Below are 15,143 nucleotides of genomic sequence, written 5' to 3'. Positions count from 1 at the left end.
TAGAACACAGGTTGGAATCCATCTGGTCCAGGGGCCTTGAACTTCCCCATGCTACGAAGAGCTTATTCTACTTCTGATCCTGAGAACGATTTAGCAAGGACAACATGATCTTCTTGTGACAATTGCACAAACCCATCCTGCGACAATCGCATACTCGACTGATCCACACCCTCCAAAGAATAAAACCGTTGGAAGTACTCAACAACATGTTTTTCTCAATTCTGGTCCATTTTGGATCCAACTACCCGCTTCATCCTTCAGCATTTCAATTCTATTTTTTCGCCTCCATATTATAGTCGAAGTGTGAAAATGGGTAGTGTTCCTATCCCCATGGACTATCCACTTTTCCCTGGACTTTTGAAACCATATCATCTCCTCCTGTTCCAACACGACATAAACTCCTTGGCTAGTGTCGACTCCTTCTGCAGCAACACGTCAGTCTGATTCTGGTCAAGACGTAGCTGAACCTCCACAATCTCTTGTAATAATTTTTCCTTCTGAGCCTTAAACTCACCAAATACCTTTCGATTCCACTTCTTCAACACTTTCTACAGCGAAAACAAGGCATCACTGGTGTTCAAATCTCTATTCCAAGAGGTCGTCAATAGATCCTTAAATCCAGGATGACTCAACCATGCAGCCTCAAATCTAAATGGTCTACGGCGAGCATTACCAATAATATCCGGCGTCAACTGAACAAACAAAGGAGCATGATCCGAAGCTAAGAAAGGGAGATGTTTGACAATAGCTTCCTGCCACTGCAAACAAGTCTGTGGACAACAAAATACACGATCAAGTCGCTTGGCAACAAAATGAGTCTCTACCCTTCCTCGCCGCCAAGTATATTGACTACCCTAAAATCCCATATCAATGAGGGAAAGGTCGTTAATCCAATCACCAAATGCTAGTAAATCCGATGACAGTTGACCATTCCCTCCCGTCCTTTCATCCAAGCGAACAATGGTGTTGAAATCACCACCCATCACCATAGGTCCCCTTAACCCAGTCACCACCTCTTTTAACTGATTCCATAATCCGCTCCGACGTGCTGCAGAAGGCACAGCATACACCACTATAAGATTCAACCTCTCAACACCATTAACCACCACCGCGTGAATAAACTGGTCCCCAGACTGAATTACTTCCACATCTCCAATTCCTGAGCGCCATAGCAACCAAAGGCCACCACTATGCCCGATTGCATCAACTTTAAAATTATTCTCAAAACCTAGACCTTGACAAATCTGATCCGCCCTCTCACCACCAGCATGTGTTTCGAAAACTGTCAACACATCAGTGTGATGCTTCTTGAGCAGATAATGAACTGAACGTCGAAATTGAGGTTTATTTGCCCCCCGACAATTCCACAATAGACAATTAATCATCAGGAAACTTATCACGATTAGAATAACTGGGGACAACCGTCAGGTCGTAGACGAGCCCAACCTTACAGCCGAAGGTTCATCGAGCACACCCAGCGAATCATCCGGCACATTCGTTTGCGCTTCCTCCATTCTGACGGAACCAGACTCCTCACGACTCGAGACACCGACTACAGTTGGGTCGATTCGAGGTTCTCCATTAACGAAGCAACCCCCCCCTCTCCCTACTCTGTCCTTCTCAACTCGCAATCTCTTTCCACTAGCAGTAAGCTCGACCTCCCCTCTAACTGGGCCGAACACTATCCCCCCTACCAGGCTTAATATTTCGATTCTGTTGTGGCCTCTTACTTTGTCCATCACCAACTCTACTCTTTCCTCCTTTCTGCATTTGAGATCCAACCGACATCCCATTTTTTGTCGACACAGGCCCAGACCCAAAAATAACATTCTCCGGCCCGTTACTCTTCAAAACAGCCCTAGGCCCCAAAACCATTGCCTTCTGCCGCACTCCACTCTTTTCATTTCTTTGCCCAATCAAGGGTTGTTCATTTTTCTTGTTTGCACCAGGAATATTTCCTCCATCCCGAATCTCCTCACTTACATATCCAAGTTTAACATTCCAAAACTGTTACCAGTTTGAATATTCACTTGATTCACTTCTTGCCTCTGTTTGCGGAGATTACGGCCCGTATCCCTCGCCGGACCTTTCGCCGCGAAGCTATCCTTTGGCCCAGCTTTTGGTCCGGTAGACCCTGCGAGCCGTCCCCGCTGTCGTACCGGAGTAAAATCGTCCTCTGCCTGAGAAACTCCATTCGTTTGACGAAGGACAGGAATCACCGGTTGTACTGGAATTATATCCCGCTCATTATGTCCATGCGGACACCGATGAGCTAAATGGTCGCACATACCACATCGGACACAAATGTTAGGTAAGCCTTCTTAGGACACCACATATCTCTCCCCATTCACCATAATAGTGCTCTTGAGGGGCTTTTTAAGATTTACCTCCACACAGATCCGAGCAAACCTCGCCCGTTCAAACTTTAATGTTGTTAAATCGACTTTCAACGGCTTACCCAACCCTTCAGTAATACCCAAAAGGATCGCCTTATGGTAAAAATTAACCGGAAAGTTTGAGACCCGCACCCACACCGGTGCCGTGCCATGCCATAAGGGTACTCCCAAACATCCGCCACGGTCCCCCGGTTAAAGCAACCATATAGTCCTCCTCAATATCAAACCGAACCATGAAAAACTGTCTCGGGAGATCCATAACATACATCCCACCTTGCGGTTTCCAAACTTTCCTCAAACGCCGGTTGAGAGCCACAAGGGAAATTGTTCTCCCTAATACTCAAACTATCATACACTTCTTCCATAGTCCATTCATAGCTTCCAAGACCTCCGCTCCAATCGTGACAACTGGTTCCCCATCCTCTCCATTAAGGTACGCCAGCGACAGCCTCTCCCGCACAAAAGCATCGTCCATCACTTCCTCCGGCACTGGCATCCCGCCGGCATTACTCCCTTGGACTTGCTTCACCCACGTCCGTATGATATCCGGGGGATCTCCCGAAGGTCGATCCTTCCCCACAATATCCTCCATAGTCGCATCCTGGTCTTTGATCGCCAAAACCCTAGTTGCCCCTTCTGTCTCCATCAACTTGTTATTATAATGTTACATGTTAAGATTTTGTTATTTTGTCAATATATCAAGGGATTAACTTTGTAATTTAGTATAATTAAAAGGGTAAAACCCAAAATGTACTTCAAAAATGTATATATAGATGTCTTTGAAAACACGTTGACCATTAAAGTTTCCAAAGATAAATTTTTTTTTGTATTTTTCGTATTAGTTAGTGATTGGATCCAAAAAGCAAGCATTTCGTTTTCCAATTGGTATGAGTAACGAGATATTATGCAAGTTTCTAAATGGCCATTATAGTTGTTTACAACCTGAAAGTACAAAAATATAATTAAGAATTAACTGACGATTAACAATAATAAAAAGTCTATTAACATATGCAATAAATTTTTCAATCAATATATGTTTCTTCTTTGTATCTTATACTATACTAAGTTTTGAACCTACCCGTAGTGTGGGTTTATTTGATATATTTTGATGAAAATTATATATGGTTAATTAGAGTTATGAAACGTTATCTTATAGTAAACTTTAAATTACTATTAAAAAAAATATAAAAATCAGTTGTGCTAATAAATCAAATCTGAACAAAAGAATCATAGATTTAACTGGACGTCTAAGCGAGGCATATTGAATATTCGAACTGGTGACTTTGCATATACTAAATCATTTCTTTGACAACCAGACAAACGAAACATTTTTAAAATCAATTTATCTTGTTTTATCATATTTAACTGATCGCCACCATCTGTGTCTTCATATTTTTTTCCACTGTATTCTTACTCTTCATATTCTTTCTCGTCATTTTCATTTTTCAATTTTTCATCATAATTGTCATTATTACTTTTACCGTCCGATTCTTCGTTATATTCTTGTTCTTCTTCTTTCTTGTCAGCTTTTTCACATTCTTCCACTGAATAATCATTTAAAACCTTTTTTAGACTACCAAATAACTTGTTAACTCATCAAACTCCAAGACCAAGATCATTGGTCGTTTTAAAAATGTTAATTTAGATAATTCTGTAAATTTAAAAAATGTTAATCAGTAACATGTCGAATCCTGATATATTGTTTAAAATCCTATGTGGAAGCCTTAAGGGGTTTATAGCTCCAAATTTTATTAATATAAATAATTATAATATTTTCAACTTTTAAAATTTTAAATTTGGATGCCTGATAAATCAACCGTCATGCTCATTCGTAGTTGGAAGCATATTAGTTTTATTTATAATGGTTCTCAGCTGTTGTCTAAAATTTTTGAGGGGCTATTGACATTTTACATAATTATTTATAAAAGGGCTATTAAAATTTTACATAATTTTAAAAATGTTAAATATTGAGATGTCTTATCCCGATTGGTTATTTAAAAAGTCTGAATATTTAAAATTCTAGAAATTTGTAAAAATATTAATTACTGAGATGACTAACTTCTATTGGTTGTTTAAAATCCTAGGACAGCTTAAGAAACTTATAACTCCTACTTTTATTTAGTATAGATGTTATGTTGGATGTTCATTTTTAATCAAAAATATATTTTTATCAAAACGTGATTGATAACTTAAAATATACTTTAATATTGAGAGAAAGATAAAAAAAACAATGTACATTTAATATTGATTGTCACTTGGAGTTGAAAAGGTAATAACAATAATTGTTTGGGGAAAAGCAAAATAAAAAAAAAATTGTCTAATATAGTATAATTTCTATATATAAAACAAACATGTAAATTAATAACTAACATTGTAAACAAAAAAAAAAAGCAAACATGTACCATCAAGAATTAATATATTGGAAGAAACTAGCTGTTGGTTGGATGAAATTGAATACAGATGGTGCCTCACATGGTAATCCTGGCCTTGCTACAGCAGGAGGAGTGTTACGGGACAGTGATGGCCAGTGGTGTGGGGGCTTTGCTTTGAATATAGGGCGGTGTTGGGCAACTCTAGCAGTCCGTAATGGTTGACGTGGTCGTGCAAGAGTCGTGTAAATTCAATATTCTGTTCCCACAGTATACAAAACAAAAAAAAAGTCTGCATTGACTTTAATCATATTGGTTTCTTGAATATGATCTAAAATCAAAGGCAAGTCCTTCTAGAATTAAGAAGACGACAATGGAAGAGTCACTTCTTCTGAGAGAGGAGCATATAGTTTCTTGCAAGGCCACATGGCAAAGTAGTCAAGTCACTGTCGAGCTGAAGAAAGTGAGCCGCTTGGCCGCTCCTATGGCCACCGTGACCATTGCTCAGTACTTGTTGCCTGTCGTCTCAGTCATGGTCGCTGGTCACTACGGCGAGCTCCAGCTCTCCGGCGTCGCTCTTGCAACCTCCTTCACAAACGTCACCGGTTTTAGTATTATGGTAATTATTCTATGACTCTCTTACCTCTTCCAATTCAAGAATCCAATCAACTCTCTCTCTCTCTCTCTCTCTCTCTCTATCTCTCTCTCTCTCTCTCTATCTCTCTCTCTCTCTCTCTCTCTCTATCTCTCTCTCTCTCTCTCTCTCTCTCTCTCTCTCTCTCTCAAGTATTGAAAACACTTTAATTTTTTTGTTCAGTATGGATTAGTTGGTGCACTAGAAACTCTTTGTGGCCAAGCTTATGGAGCCAAGCAATACGAAAAAATCGGAACCTACACATACTCTTCAATTGTTTCCAACATGCCAATTTGTTTCCTCATATCCATTCTCTGGATTTACATCGAAAAGCTCTTGATCTCTCTCGGACAAGACCCTGACATCGCTAGAGTGGCTGGCTCCTATGCCTTTTGGCTCATACCGGCTTTGTTCGCCCACGCTGTTGTCTTACCACTGACTCGGTTTCTTCTGGCACAAGGGTTGGTTCTTCCTCTGCTCTACTCTGCCGTAGCCACCCTTTTGTTCCACATCCTGGGTATCTGGACTTTGGTTTTCGTATTTGGTTTTGGAAGCAATGGAGCTGCCATGGCAATTAGTGTTTCTTTCTGGTTTTACGTTGTGGTAGTTGCATGTTACGTGAGATTCTCCAGATCTTGCGAGGAGACTCGCGGATTTGTGTCCGAAGATTTTGTGTCTTGTATCGAACAGTATTTCCAATATGGAGTCCCTTCAGCAGGATTAATTTGGTAAGTAAATCATTTTCAAGATCCTTGTTGGTCAAGTTACACACATCAATGCTTTCTCTTATACCGCTCGCATTCTTCTTTAAAAAGCCTAGAATGGTGGCTGTTTGAGCTGCTCATACTCAGCTCAGGTCTTCTCCCAAACCCAAAACTCGAGACCTCTGTTCTTTCGATTTGGTGAGTATCATTTGCTTCTTTTACCCAATGTGTTCTCGAAACCAAATTGAATTTAACATGTTTCTTTCATGTCAGTCTTACAACAGGAACTTTGCACTATGTGATTCCTGCTGGGATCGCGGCAGCTGTGAGGTAAACATGATCTCATATCTCAAAGCAAAACATCTCTTCAACAGTATCCTTCTCAACATTAGTCATTTAATTGGTTCCTTGCAGTACACGAGTGTCAAACAAACTGGGAGCTGGTAATCCTCAAGTTGCTAGGGTTTCAGTAATGGCAGGGCTTTGTCTCTGGCTAGTAGAGTCAGCAATCTTTAGCACACTTCTCTTTACATGCCGAAACATTGTAGGCTACGCATTTAGCAACAGCGAAGAAGTGGTTGACTATGTGGCGGACATATCTCCTTTGCTATGTCTCTCCTTCATTCTCGACGGTTTCACTGCAATTCTCAATGGGGTTGCTAGGGGAAGTGGCTGGCAACACATTGGAGCTTTGATCAACGTGGTGGCTTATTATCTAGTAGGAGCTCCGGTTGGAGTTTACTTAGGTTTCAGTCGTGAGTGGAATGGAAAAGGACTGTGGTGTGGTGTTGTGGTAGGATCCGCTGTGCAAGCCATTATATTGGCTATCGTGACAGCTTCCATGAACTGGAAGAAACAGGTTAGAGCTTCGAATAGAAGATTAGCCATTTCAGTATTTTTGTTACACTTCTATATTCTGGCTAATGCTGTGATTTGCAGGCTGAGAAGGCAAGGAAGAGAATAATCTCAACTGAAAATGGATTGGCTTAAAGAAAAAGGGTGTTTCTGATGAGATATCTCAAAATATTTGTAAGTCTTATTGCTCAGTTCTTTTACAGCATACACTCTCAAAAAAAAGGTTGCAACAATTTGTTAATGTTATATCTCATGTGTTACTAATTTTTTGTAAAAGTATATATTCCAAGTTTTATAAAGTAATGTCTTGTAGTAAATGGAACAGAGATATTCCAATTGCCAATGCTAAAAGACGGTCATGGGTCCTCTATTTCTTAATCCATTTAGAGAGAGACGATGTAATAGTTGCAAGTGAATAAAACCTCATACTAAACGAAAAATGGGGCGGACCTAGTAAGACTTAACGGGGGTCAGTTGACCCCTTAAAGATTATATTTTCTACTATTTTGTGTTTTGACTATACTTCTCTTATGTATTTTAGCTTTTTTTGTTTGCTTCTCCTAAAAATATTGAACCTAATCTGTGGTTCTTTTAAATAAAACAAAATATATTTTTAGGTTTTTAGCTTTTCTAAATTATTAATTTTTTCGTTATTTTTTTACTTCGGTAAAATATTTTTCTAGGTCCCCCAAGTCTCTTGTCCATACAAATAATTAGATAGAACAGTTCGGTTATATTCTCTTATAACTCAAAGGATGGGCGGATTCTTTGGTTTGGATCGCGCATTTAAACTAAAACATGCTCTGATTCGCTCGAAATGCTCTGTTTTCTTCTTATGGTTTAAATTAAAAGGTCACGTAAAATGTTAATAAAGTTTGACTTTCATTCGAAGAAAAAAAAATGTTGAACAAAGGTGCAGCACGCTTCTTCACCCAAAAACACTGCGTCGTTAGAAATCCTTTCGTCGGTTAGAAACTTGGTTTGATTCGTCCCATGATGGGTCAAAAACTAATTTGGATACAGAACAAAAGGCTGGCTATATTGGGAATAGTCATTGTGTGCAGAGCACTTGTATTGTTATTTCTAATCAGTATAGTGTATATCTAGTTTTATACAATACTGTAATATATTGGATTTGCCAACCACTAGCTAGTAAGCTTTAGTACCAAATGTTTTCAACCAAGTCAAAACGAATTTGCTACCTTGCTCATTTATCCACTTTGGCGGCACGTTTGTCACCGTCTAGTTAATATGAAAAAAATGTTTTTGTTACAACAGTTTTGTCTTTTTTTAATCTCTGATGATTGGAACTTGATTCCCAAGTTTTTTTGACAGTTGCCTTTGTTTTTTATTCATTGATATTCGGAACTTGATTCCCAAGTAATTTTGTTTATTTTCAATGTTCTCTTTTGTAGTAATATATTCCAAAATGATGATATTGGACGACTGCTACTGACCACGACGTCCATTACCTTTAAGATTTTTCTTAACCAAATTGTCTTTTGACCACTCGTTAGGGATATTCATATTGCTGGTGAGTTCACAGGTAATGATCTTTAATAATTAATACCCAGTTTTTTTTTCTTTTCTTTTTATGGTATGTTATATGATCATTATTAAATATATTTGATTTTTTTTCATTATAATTGTTGATCAATTTATCGGATCGAGTTACTTACATCGCATACCATTATAATAAGCAGATTCACGAATAATCCCACGAGCACATACGTTAAAGTATTCGATTTGGTTTGGGTCAGTTCTACTTGCATAGTTCGATTAAAGAATTCTAGGATCCATTATATATTTTAGATTCGAGTTCAGTTTAGCTTGTTTCTTGATTTGGATCGGTTCATATATTTAAATAAATAACTGAATTAAAAGAAATTTTAAAGAGTTTAGCCTGAAGCAGATTACTTTATCCGACCAATCCAAAATATTCAAACAGTCTGAAATATGCATTAAAATATATTCGATTTTAATAAATTTTGTTTTAGATTTGCAAAAAAAAAAAAAAAATGTTTAATTTTGTTAAAATGTAACTGGCAACATTTGGATATTTTAGTTATTGAGATAATTTTGATTATTTATAGTCTAAACATAACTAATGTTTTGGGTCATATTTATAATTGTGGTTACTATTTTCTAGGTATTTCAGTCTATCATTCTATTTTAAGATATTTTGGGTATCTTTTGAATTTTGACAAAAAAAAAAAAAAACTAATTGTATAAAAGATACTCCCTCCGTTTCAAAATATAAGATGTTTTAGCCAAAGCACGCATAATAAGAAATGTTTACTTTTAAAAAGTTTAACCAATCAGAAACAAGACTGCATAAAATAAATAATAATTAATATAAAAGTAGTCTAAAAGTTACCTCAAAAATTGAAAACATCTTATATTATGAAACAAGCAAAAACCTCTAAAACATCCTATATTATGAAACGGAGGGAGTACAAGCCAATATTTGGTTCGGCATGGTTTCATTGGCTTCAATGTTTCAATTCTTGTTATTTTGCTTAATCCTAACTAATTTAATGCACACAAATTTATTTTCAATGGTAGACTTGTTTCTTCTCGAATAATTCTTGGGACTTGTTTCCCAAGTTTATAGTTTTGAAATGGTTTTTCTTTGGGAATTTCATCAGAAATGCCACTTTCAAAACTAAAGTTATCACAAATGCCACTTTCAGTATTTCCTTATTGAAAATGCCATTTTCTAATTGTATGCCACAAAAAGAAAATACGTTTTTACCCTATTATTAAAAGGAAGGAGAATTAAAAGAAAATTGATAAGTGACAGACGTTTTGAAACAGGGGCGAATTTTTACAACACAAAACACACATGTACCAAACTTCCAGTGGACCAAATCCAACACCTAGTCAAATTTAGTCCATCCCAAATTTGTCCTTCGACCTCTGAAGTGGACCAAATCTGTTTGGTTGGACTATACTTGTCCATTATTACCAATATAACATCTCCATCCTATAGGTCAACGACGCATGTACTGAAGTCGTTGTGTCTTTGGTGGACGAGATTCAACCTCCGAACAGTTGCTTTTATTTCCATGCTAATTTTGTCCTTCGCTCTCTTAGGGGACCATATCTACTTGGTTGATATTTGTCCATCAATAATATAAAACCATTTTCTCCACCATGTAGGTTTGTTGACGAAGAGACCGATCTTATTGTGCCTTCGGTGGACCAGATTCAGCGCTCGACCAGTTTTTGTCCACCACATTTATGTCTGTCGGTCTCTTTAGTGGACCAGATCTGCTTGGTTGTCAACTCTTGTTCGTCAATAGCTTAAAACCTGTCCACCCTTGTACGCACATACAAAATTGTTCCACCGACCAACGGACGACCAGCGAAGTCCACTGATAGGCAAATGCGGTAGACGAGATTTGAATCTGGTCCATCAAGTAATAGCTAGTTTGACTTACAATTATGGTTTCTTGGATTTCAACACTTTTGTTGGGATCCAACAGCTGATTTACAGATCTGATTAATAGACAACAAAAATGTAAGCATATCTGAAAATTAATATCCTCACACAGAGAAAATTAATATGTCTCTTACCGTGTCTAGTCCAAAGATGATATCGTAGAAGAAACAAATGGGAAGATTTGCTTGGAATGTGAAAGGACGATGGGTTGCAGACAAGATGAAGGTTTCATGAAAAGATGAGAGATTGTGGAGAGAGATGAAGATCCGTAAAAAGTGATTTTTGAGAGAAAAAAGAAGTACTTAAAAGAATAATAAACTTAGAAGGATAAACTCGTATTTTTATTTTGCTCTTATGACAGGCGGGAGAAGGAATAAACAAAAGTGGCATTTCTCAAAAAAAGTTGTCACTGTACATGGCATAAATAATAAATTTCTCTTTTTTTTCTTAACATTAGACCACAATAAGCTGATCTATTAGCCAAATTTTTACATTTATTGGGAGTGAGGTTCAATACCTAGTGTGATAGTGTCTTCTACATTTGAATTTACCATTGGCCAAGGTCACTTCACAGTTTTGAAATGGTTTTTGGTATGCAAATTTAATGATAATTAGCAATTTTTCTTTTTTTTTATTGTGAAGTCAAAGTCTCAAAGACATACTCCCTCTGTCTTATAAATATTGATGTTTTGAGATATTTTTTATCTCACAAAGATTGATGTTTTGTAAACTTCAAAAAGTAATCATTGAAAATATTTAAAATTTTGAATTGTTATTGGTTTAAAATTAAATAATATCTCTTTACTCAAAGAAAAAAATATATTTAAGCCTAATAATAAAAGTTTGCAAACATTAATCTTTATGAAACAAAAAGAGTATTTATTATGTAGACGTGTATCCCAAGTATCTTTTAATTGGATAAAAGCTTAATTAATTGGTTTATCCACTACGTAGACTATAAAGTAAAACTGTCATACGTTACTTGTGAAGTTGATGGAAGATTTTGTCATTTTTAAAGAACTTAAAAAAAAAGACAATTATTAAAGAGAAACTATACAACGTCATTGCAGAAAACTTTACTTTTTTTTTTGGTGTAATGTTAAACTAATTTGATGTTTACTTTAACATGTAAAATTTAATAATAGAATACTTTTTAAGGATCTTCGTGGAAAAGATAAAATGCTTCTACTGGTGGAGCTAAAGAGTCGTATAAATTTAATATTCTATTCCAACAATTTCCAAAAAGTATAGTCTACGTTGACAGTGACATTGGTTTCGTCGTCTGTCTATAAAAAGATAAAAGTATATCATCAGAAATGAAAGGCAAATCTTTCAAGACAAAGAAGACGACAATGGAAGAGCCATTTCTTCCGCAAGACGAGCAGCTGGTCCCCGGTAAAACCACATGGCAAAGTGGTCAGCTCTACGTCGAGCTGAAGAAAGTGAGCCGCTTGGCCGCTCCTATGGCCACCGTGACCATTGCTCAGTACTTGTTGCCTGTCATCTCAGTCATGATAGCTGGTCACAACGGCGAGCTCCAGCTCTCCGGCGTCGCTCTTGCAACCTCCTTCACAAATGTCTCCGGTTTTAGCATTATGGTAATGACTACTCTCTCCTCTTTAGTTCAATATCAAGTTGACTCTCAAATCTTCATAACACTTCAACTCTGTTTTTACAGTTTGGGTTAGTGGGTGCACTAGAAACTCTTTGTGGCCAAGCGTATGGAGCAAAACAATACGAAAAAATTGGAACCTACACATACGCTGCAATAGCTTCCAACATCCCTATTTGTGTCCTCATATCAGTTCTATGGATTTACATCGAAAAGCTTTTAATCTCTCTCGGACAAGACCCTGACATATCCAGAGTCGCTGGCTCCTACGCCTTGTGGCTCATACCGGCTTTATTCGCCCACGCGATTGTCATACCACTGACCCGCTTTCTTCTGGCACAAGGGTTGGTTCTTCCCCTGCTCTACACTACCCTGACCACCCTTTTGTTCCACATCCCGGTTTGCTGGGCTTTGGTTTTCGGGTTTGGTCTGGAAAGTAATGGAGCTGCCATGGCTATTGGTGTGTCTTTCTGGTTTTACGCTGTGATGCTCTCATGTTATGTGAGATTCTCCAGCTCTTGCAAGAAGACTCGCGGATTTATGTCTGAAGATTTTGTGTCTTGTGTCAAGCAGTTCTTCCAATATGGAGTACCATCAGCTGCAATGACTTGGTAAGTCACTTTTAAGTTTCTTGTTGGCCAAGTCATACACTAGTGCTTGTTTTTATTTAGTTTGCATTTTCTTTGTTTTCCTTTAATAGCCTAGAATGGTGGCTGTTTGAGCTGCTCATACTCTGTTCAGGTCTTCTACCGAACCCGAAACTCGAGACCTCTGTCCTTTCAATTTGGTAAGTATCATATACTGAATGACTTGTTTTAATCTTTATCATTAGATTCTCTCTGTTAAAAAACTAATGAATCCTATTTCTTTCGTTCAAGTCTTACAACAGCAAGTTTGCACTATGTGATTCCAGCTGGAGTCGCGGCGGCTGTGAGGTAAACATAATCTCAATTCTCAAACCAAAACATCTCTCCAGCAATACCTTTCTCAACATTAGTAATATGGTTTCTTGCAGCACACGCGTGTCAAACAAATTGGGAGCTGGGATTCCTCAAGTTGCTAGGGTTTCAGTATTTGCAGGGCTTTGTCTCTGGCTAGTAGAGTCAGCTTTATTTACCACACTTCTCTTTACCTTCCGGAACATCATAGGCTACACATTCAGCAACAGCAAAGAAGTTGTGGACTATGTGGCTGAACTATCTCCTTTGCTCTGTCTTTCCTTCATCCTCGATAGCTTCACTGCCGTTCTCAATGGGGTTGCTAGGGGAAGTGGCTGGCAACACATTGGAGCTTTGAACAACGTGGTAGCTTATTACCTCGTAGGAGCTCCGGTTGGAATTTACTTAGCTTTCAGTCGTGAGTTAAACGGAAAAGGACTTTGGTGTGGTGTTGTGGTAGGATCCGCTGTGCAAGCCATTATACTGACTATCGTCACAGCTTCCATAAACTGGAAGGAACAGGTAAAAAACACTTACAATAGAAGATTAGCCATTTCAGCTTATTACACTTATACATTCTTTTACTTATTTTTGTTTAATGCATTGAAGTAATTGAAATCTATTATTTGTAGGCTGAGAAGGCTAGAAAGAGAATAGTCTCAGCTGAAAATGGATTGGCTTAAACGAAGGGTGATTCTAGCTCATAGCCCTCTAAACTGTTTTGTATGCACCAAATACATATGTATATTTTTGTAGGCCATATTATATGCATATGGGTAGGGTATGTTAAAATGTTGTAACTACATATTGCAAAAGACGGTCATGTCATGTGTTTCCTAATTCATTTTGAGATAGATGAACTAAGACAAGAGACAAATGTGGAAAAGAAGATAATTTTATTTTGAACTTGGTCGCTTAACTTAAGATTGAGATTTGAAACCTGTGGTTCACCAAAGATTGTACCAATCTCGTAACTTTGTCAACAAACATGAGTGCAAACAAGTCATTCCAACATGATTCACCACTCCTATATATCTATCATTCACTCTCTTTTTTTCCAACCACACATTAACTAAAAAATTTAGAAATCTTGATTAGAAATTAAAACACTTTAGGAATATATAAACTTTGAAATCAACAAAAATAATTAAGAGAAGATTGTATGTTCAAACTCAGATGGTACAAAACATGATAGATTACTCTTCAAATATGTTCTTGATGTAAATGATTAAATATAGAAAAATGAACAGTATTAAAAGAAAAACTGATGTCATGATGTCATCTTGAATATGTATCTATATTGATAATTTTGTAACATATATTGGATTTGCTGGCTGCTAGGTAGTATCTATATATCTTCGAAGTTGTCAAAACGAATTTGCTATCCTAAACTTAAGACTTACTTTGTCAGCACGTTTGTAGTTGGAGTTGCCTTTGTTGTCTAGTGAGTAGTGACTGACTTACTCGGAACGCGATCCTCATGTATTTATTTTTTCGATAAATACCTCGTTTTTTTTTTAATTATAAAGTTTTAATGATAAGAAAAAAAAAATACTCAACCGGATTCAATCAAATTCAGTAATTTTGCAATTACCATTTGCATAATATTAAATTTAGCTGAATAGAGTCTTGTTCAACTGTTTTTTTTCAACACCACATATATGTTTATTTCAGCTGAGAATTGGGAAGTACACCAATCAAATTAAATTATTTTTAGATATAAAAAATTACACCTCGACTTTATGTTTTAAAATAATTAAATAAATAAAGAACTAAAGATACTTTTTGGTCAAACTGGGTGTATTAAACATTGAAAAGATTAATTATCCTATGAAATTATCCCATATTTTAATTTGTAAAGAACCTTAAAGTCCACCATTAAAGAGAAAACCTTTTCGTTTTAGACACACATTAAAGAGAAAACTATACCACGTCATTACGGAAATTTCTGATGTCTAAAATTTAATAATATACTTTAATATGTCGACTTAATATAATATACTCTTTTGGTTTAGCATAAAATGATATGAAAGTTCAAATCAGGAATGTCGTGGAAAACAAATTGCTTTTATTGGTCGTTCTAAAGAGTCGTGTAAACTAAATTGAATATTGTATACAAAAAAAAAAGTCATCACTGACATCAACATTCGTGTCATGGTCAATAAAGATTGAGTCGGTCTATACTATATA

The 15,143-nt window shown here is 36.8% G+C and overlaps 2 protein-coding genes across 4 annotated transcripts; both read left to right on the top strand.

Annotated features, from left to right (window-relative positions):
- Positions 1-4,831: 4,831 nt before the first annotated feature.
- Positions 4,832-8,634, top strand: LOC104790253 (protein DETOXIFICATION 2). 2 transcript variants are annotated; one of them, XM_087458115.1, is made up of 7 exons: positions 4,832-5,384; positions 5,583-6,127; positions 6,215-6,301; positions 6,377-6,433; positions 6,518-6,962; positions 7,043-7,132; positions 8,374-8,634. In XM_087458115.1, exons 1-6 carry the CDS (start codon positions 5,139-5,141, stop codon positions 7,091-7,093), a joined length of 1,431 nt encoding a protein of 476 aa, XP_087314241.1. In that variant the 5' UTR covers positions 4,832-5,138; the 3' UTR covers positions 7,094-7,132; positions 8,374-8,634. The 2 variants fall into 2 exon arrangements, with proteins under 2 accessions (XP_087314241.1, XP_010514285.1); XM_010515983.3 differs by lacking the exon at positions 8,374-8,634 and adding an exon at positions 7,284-7,328 and having other exon boundaries at positions 4,980-5,384.
- A 670-nt stretch (positions 8,635-9,304) lies between these two features.
- On the top strand, positions 9,305-13,859 carry LOC104707916 (protein DETOXIFICATION 3). 2 transcript variants are annotated; one of them, XR_015561801.1, is made up of 6 exons: positions 9,305-12,001; positions 12,082-12,626; positions 12,757-12,802; positions 12,894-12,950; positions 13,031-13,475; positions 13,586-13,859. XR_015561801.1 is itself a non-coding variant. In XM_010424376.3 (6 exons), the coding sequence occupies exons 1-6, from the start codon at positions 11,720-11,722 to the stop codon at positions 13,634-13,636; spliced, it is 1,467 nt and encodes a 488-aa protein (XP_010422678.3). In that variant the 5' UTR covers positions 9,305-11,719; the 3' UTR covers positions 13,637-13,859. The 2 variants fall into 2 exon arrangements, 1 of the variants encoding a protein (XP_010422678.3); XM_010424376.3 differs by having other exon boundaries at positions 12,716-12,802.
- Positions 13,860-15,143: the final 1,284 nt, after the last annotated feature.

Source organism: Camelina sativa, chromosome 1 (assembly GCF_030686135.1).
Source record: "Camelina sativa cultivar CO46 ecotype springtype chromosome 1, ASM3068613v1".
NCBI classification, from domain to species: Eukaryota; Viridiplantae; Streptophyta; class Magnoliopsida; order Brassicales; family Brassicaceae; genus Camelina; species Camelina sativa.
This window is presented reverse-complemented; position numbering and strand designations above follow the sequence as displayed.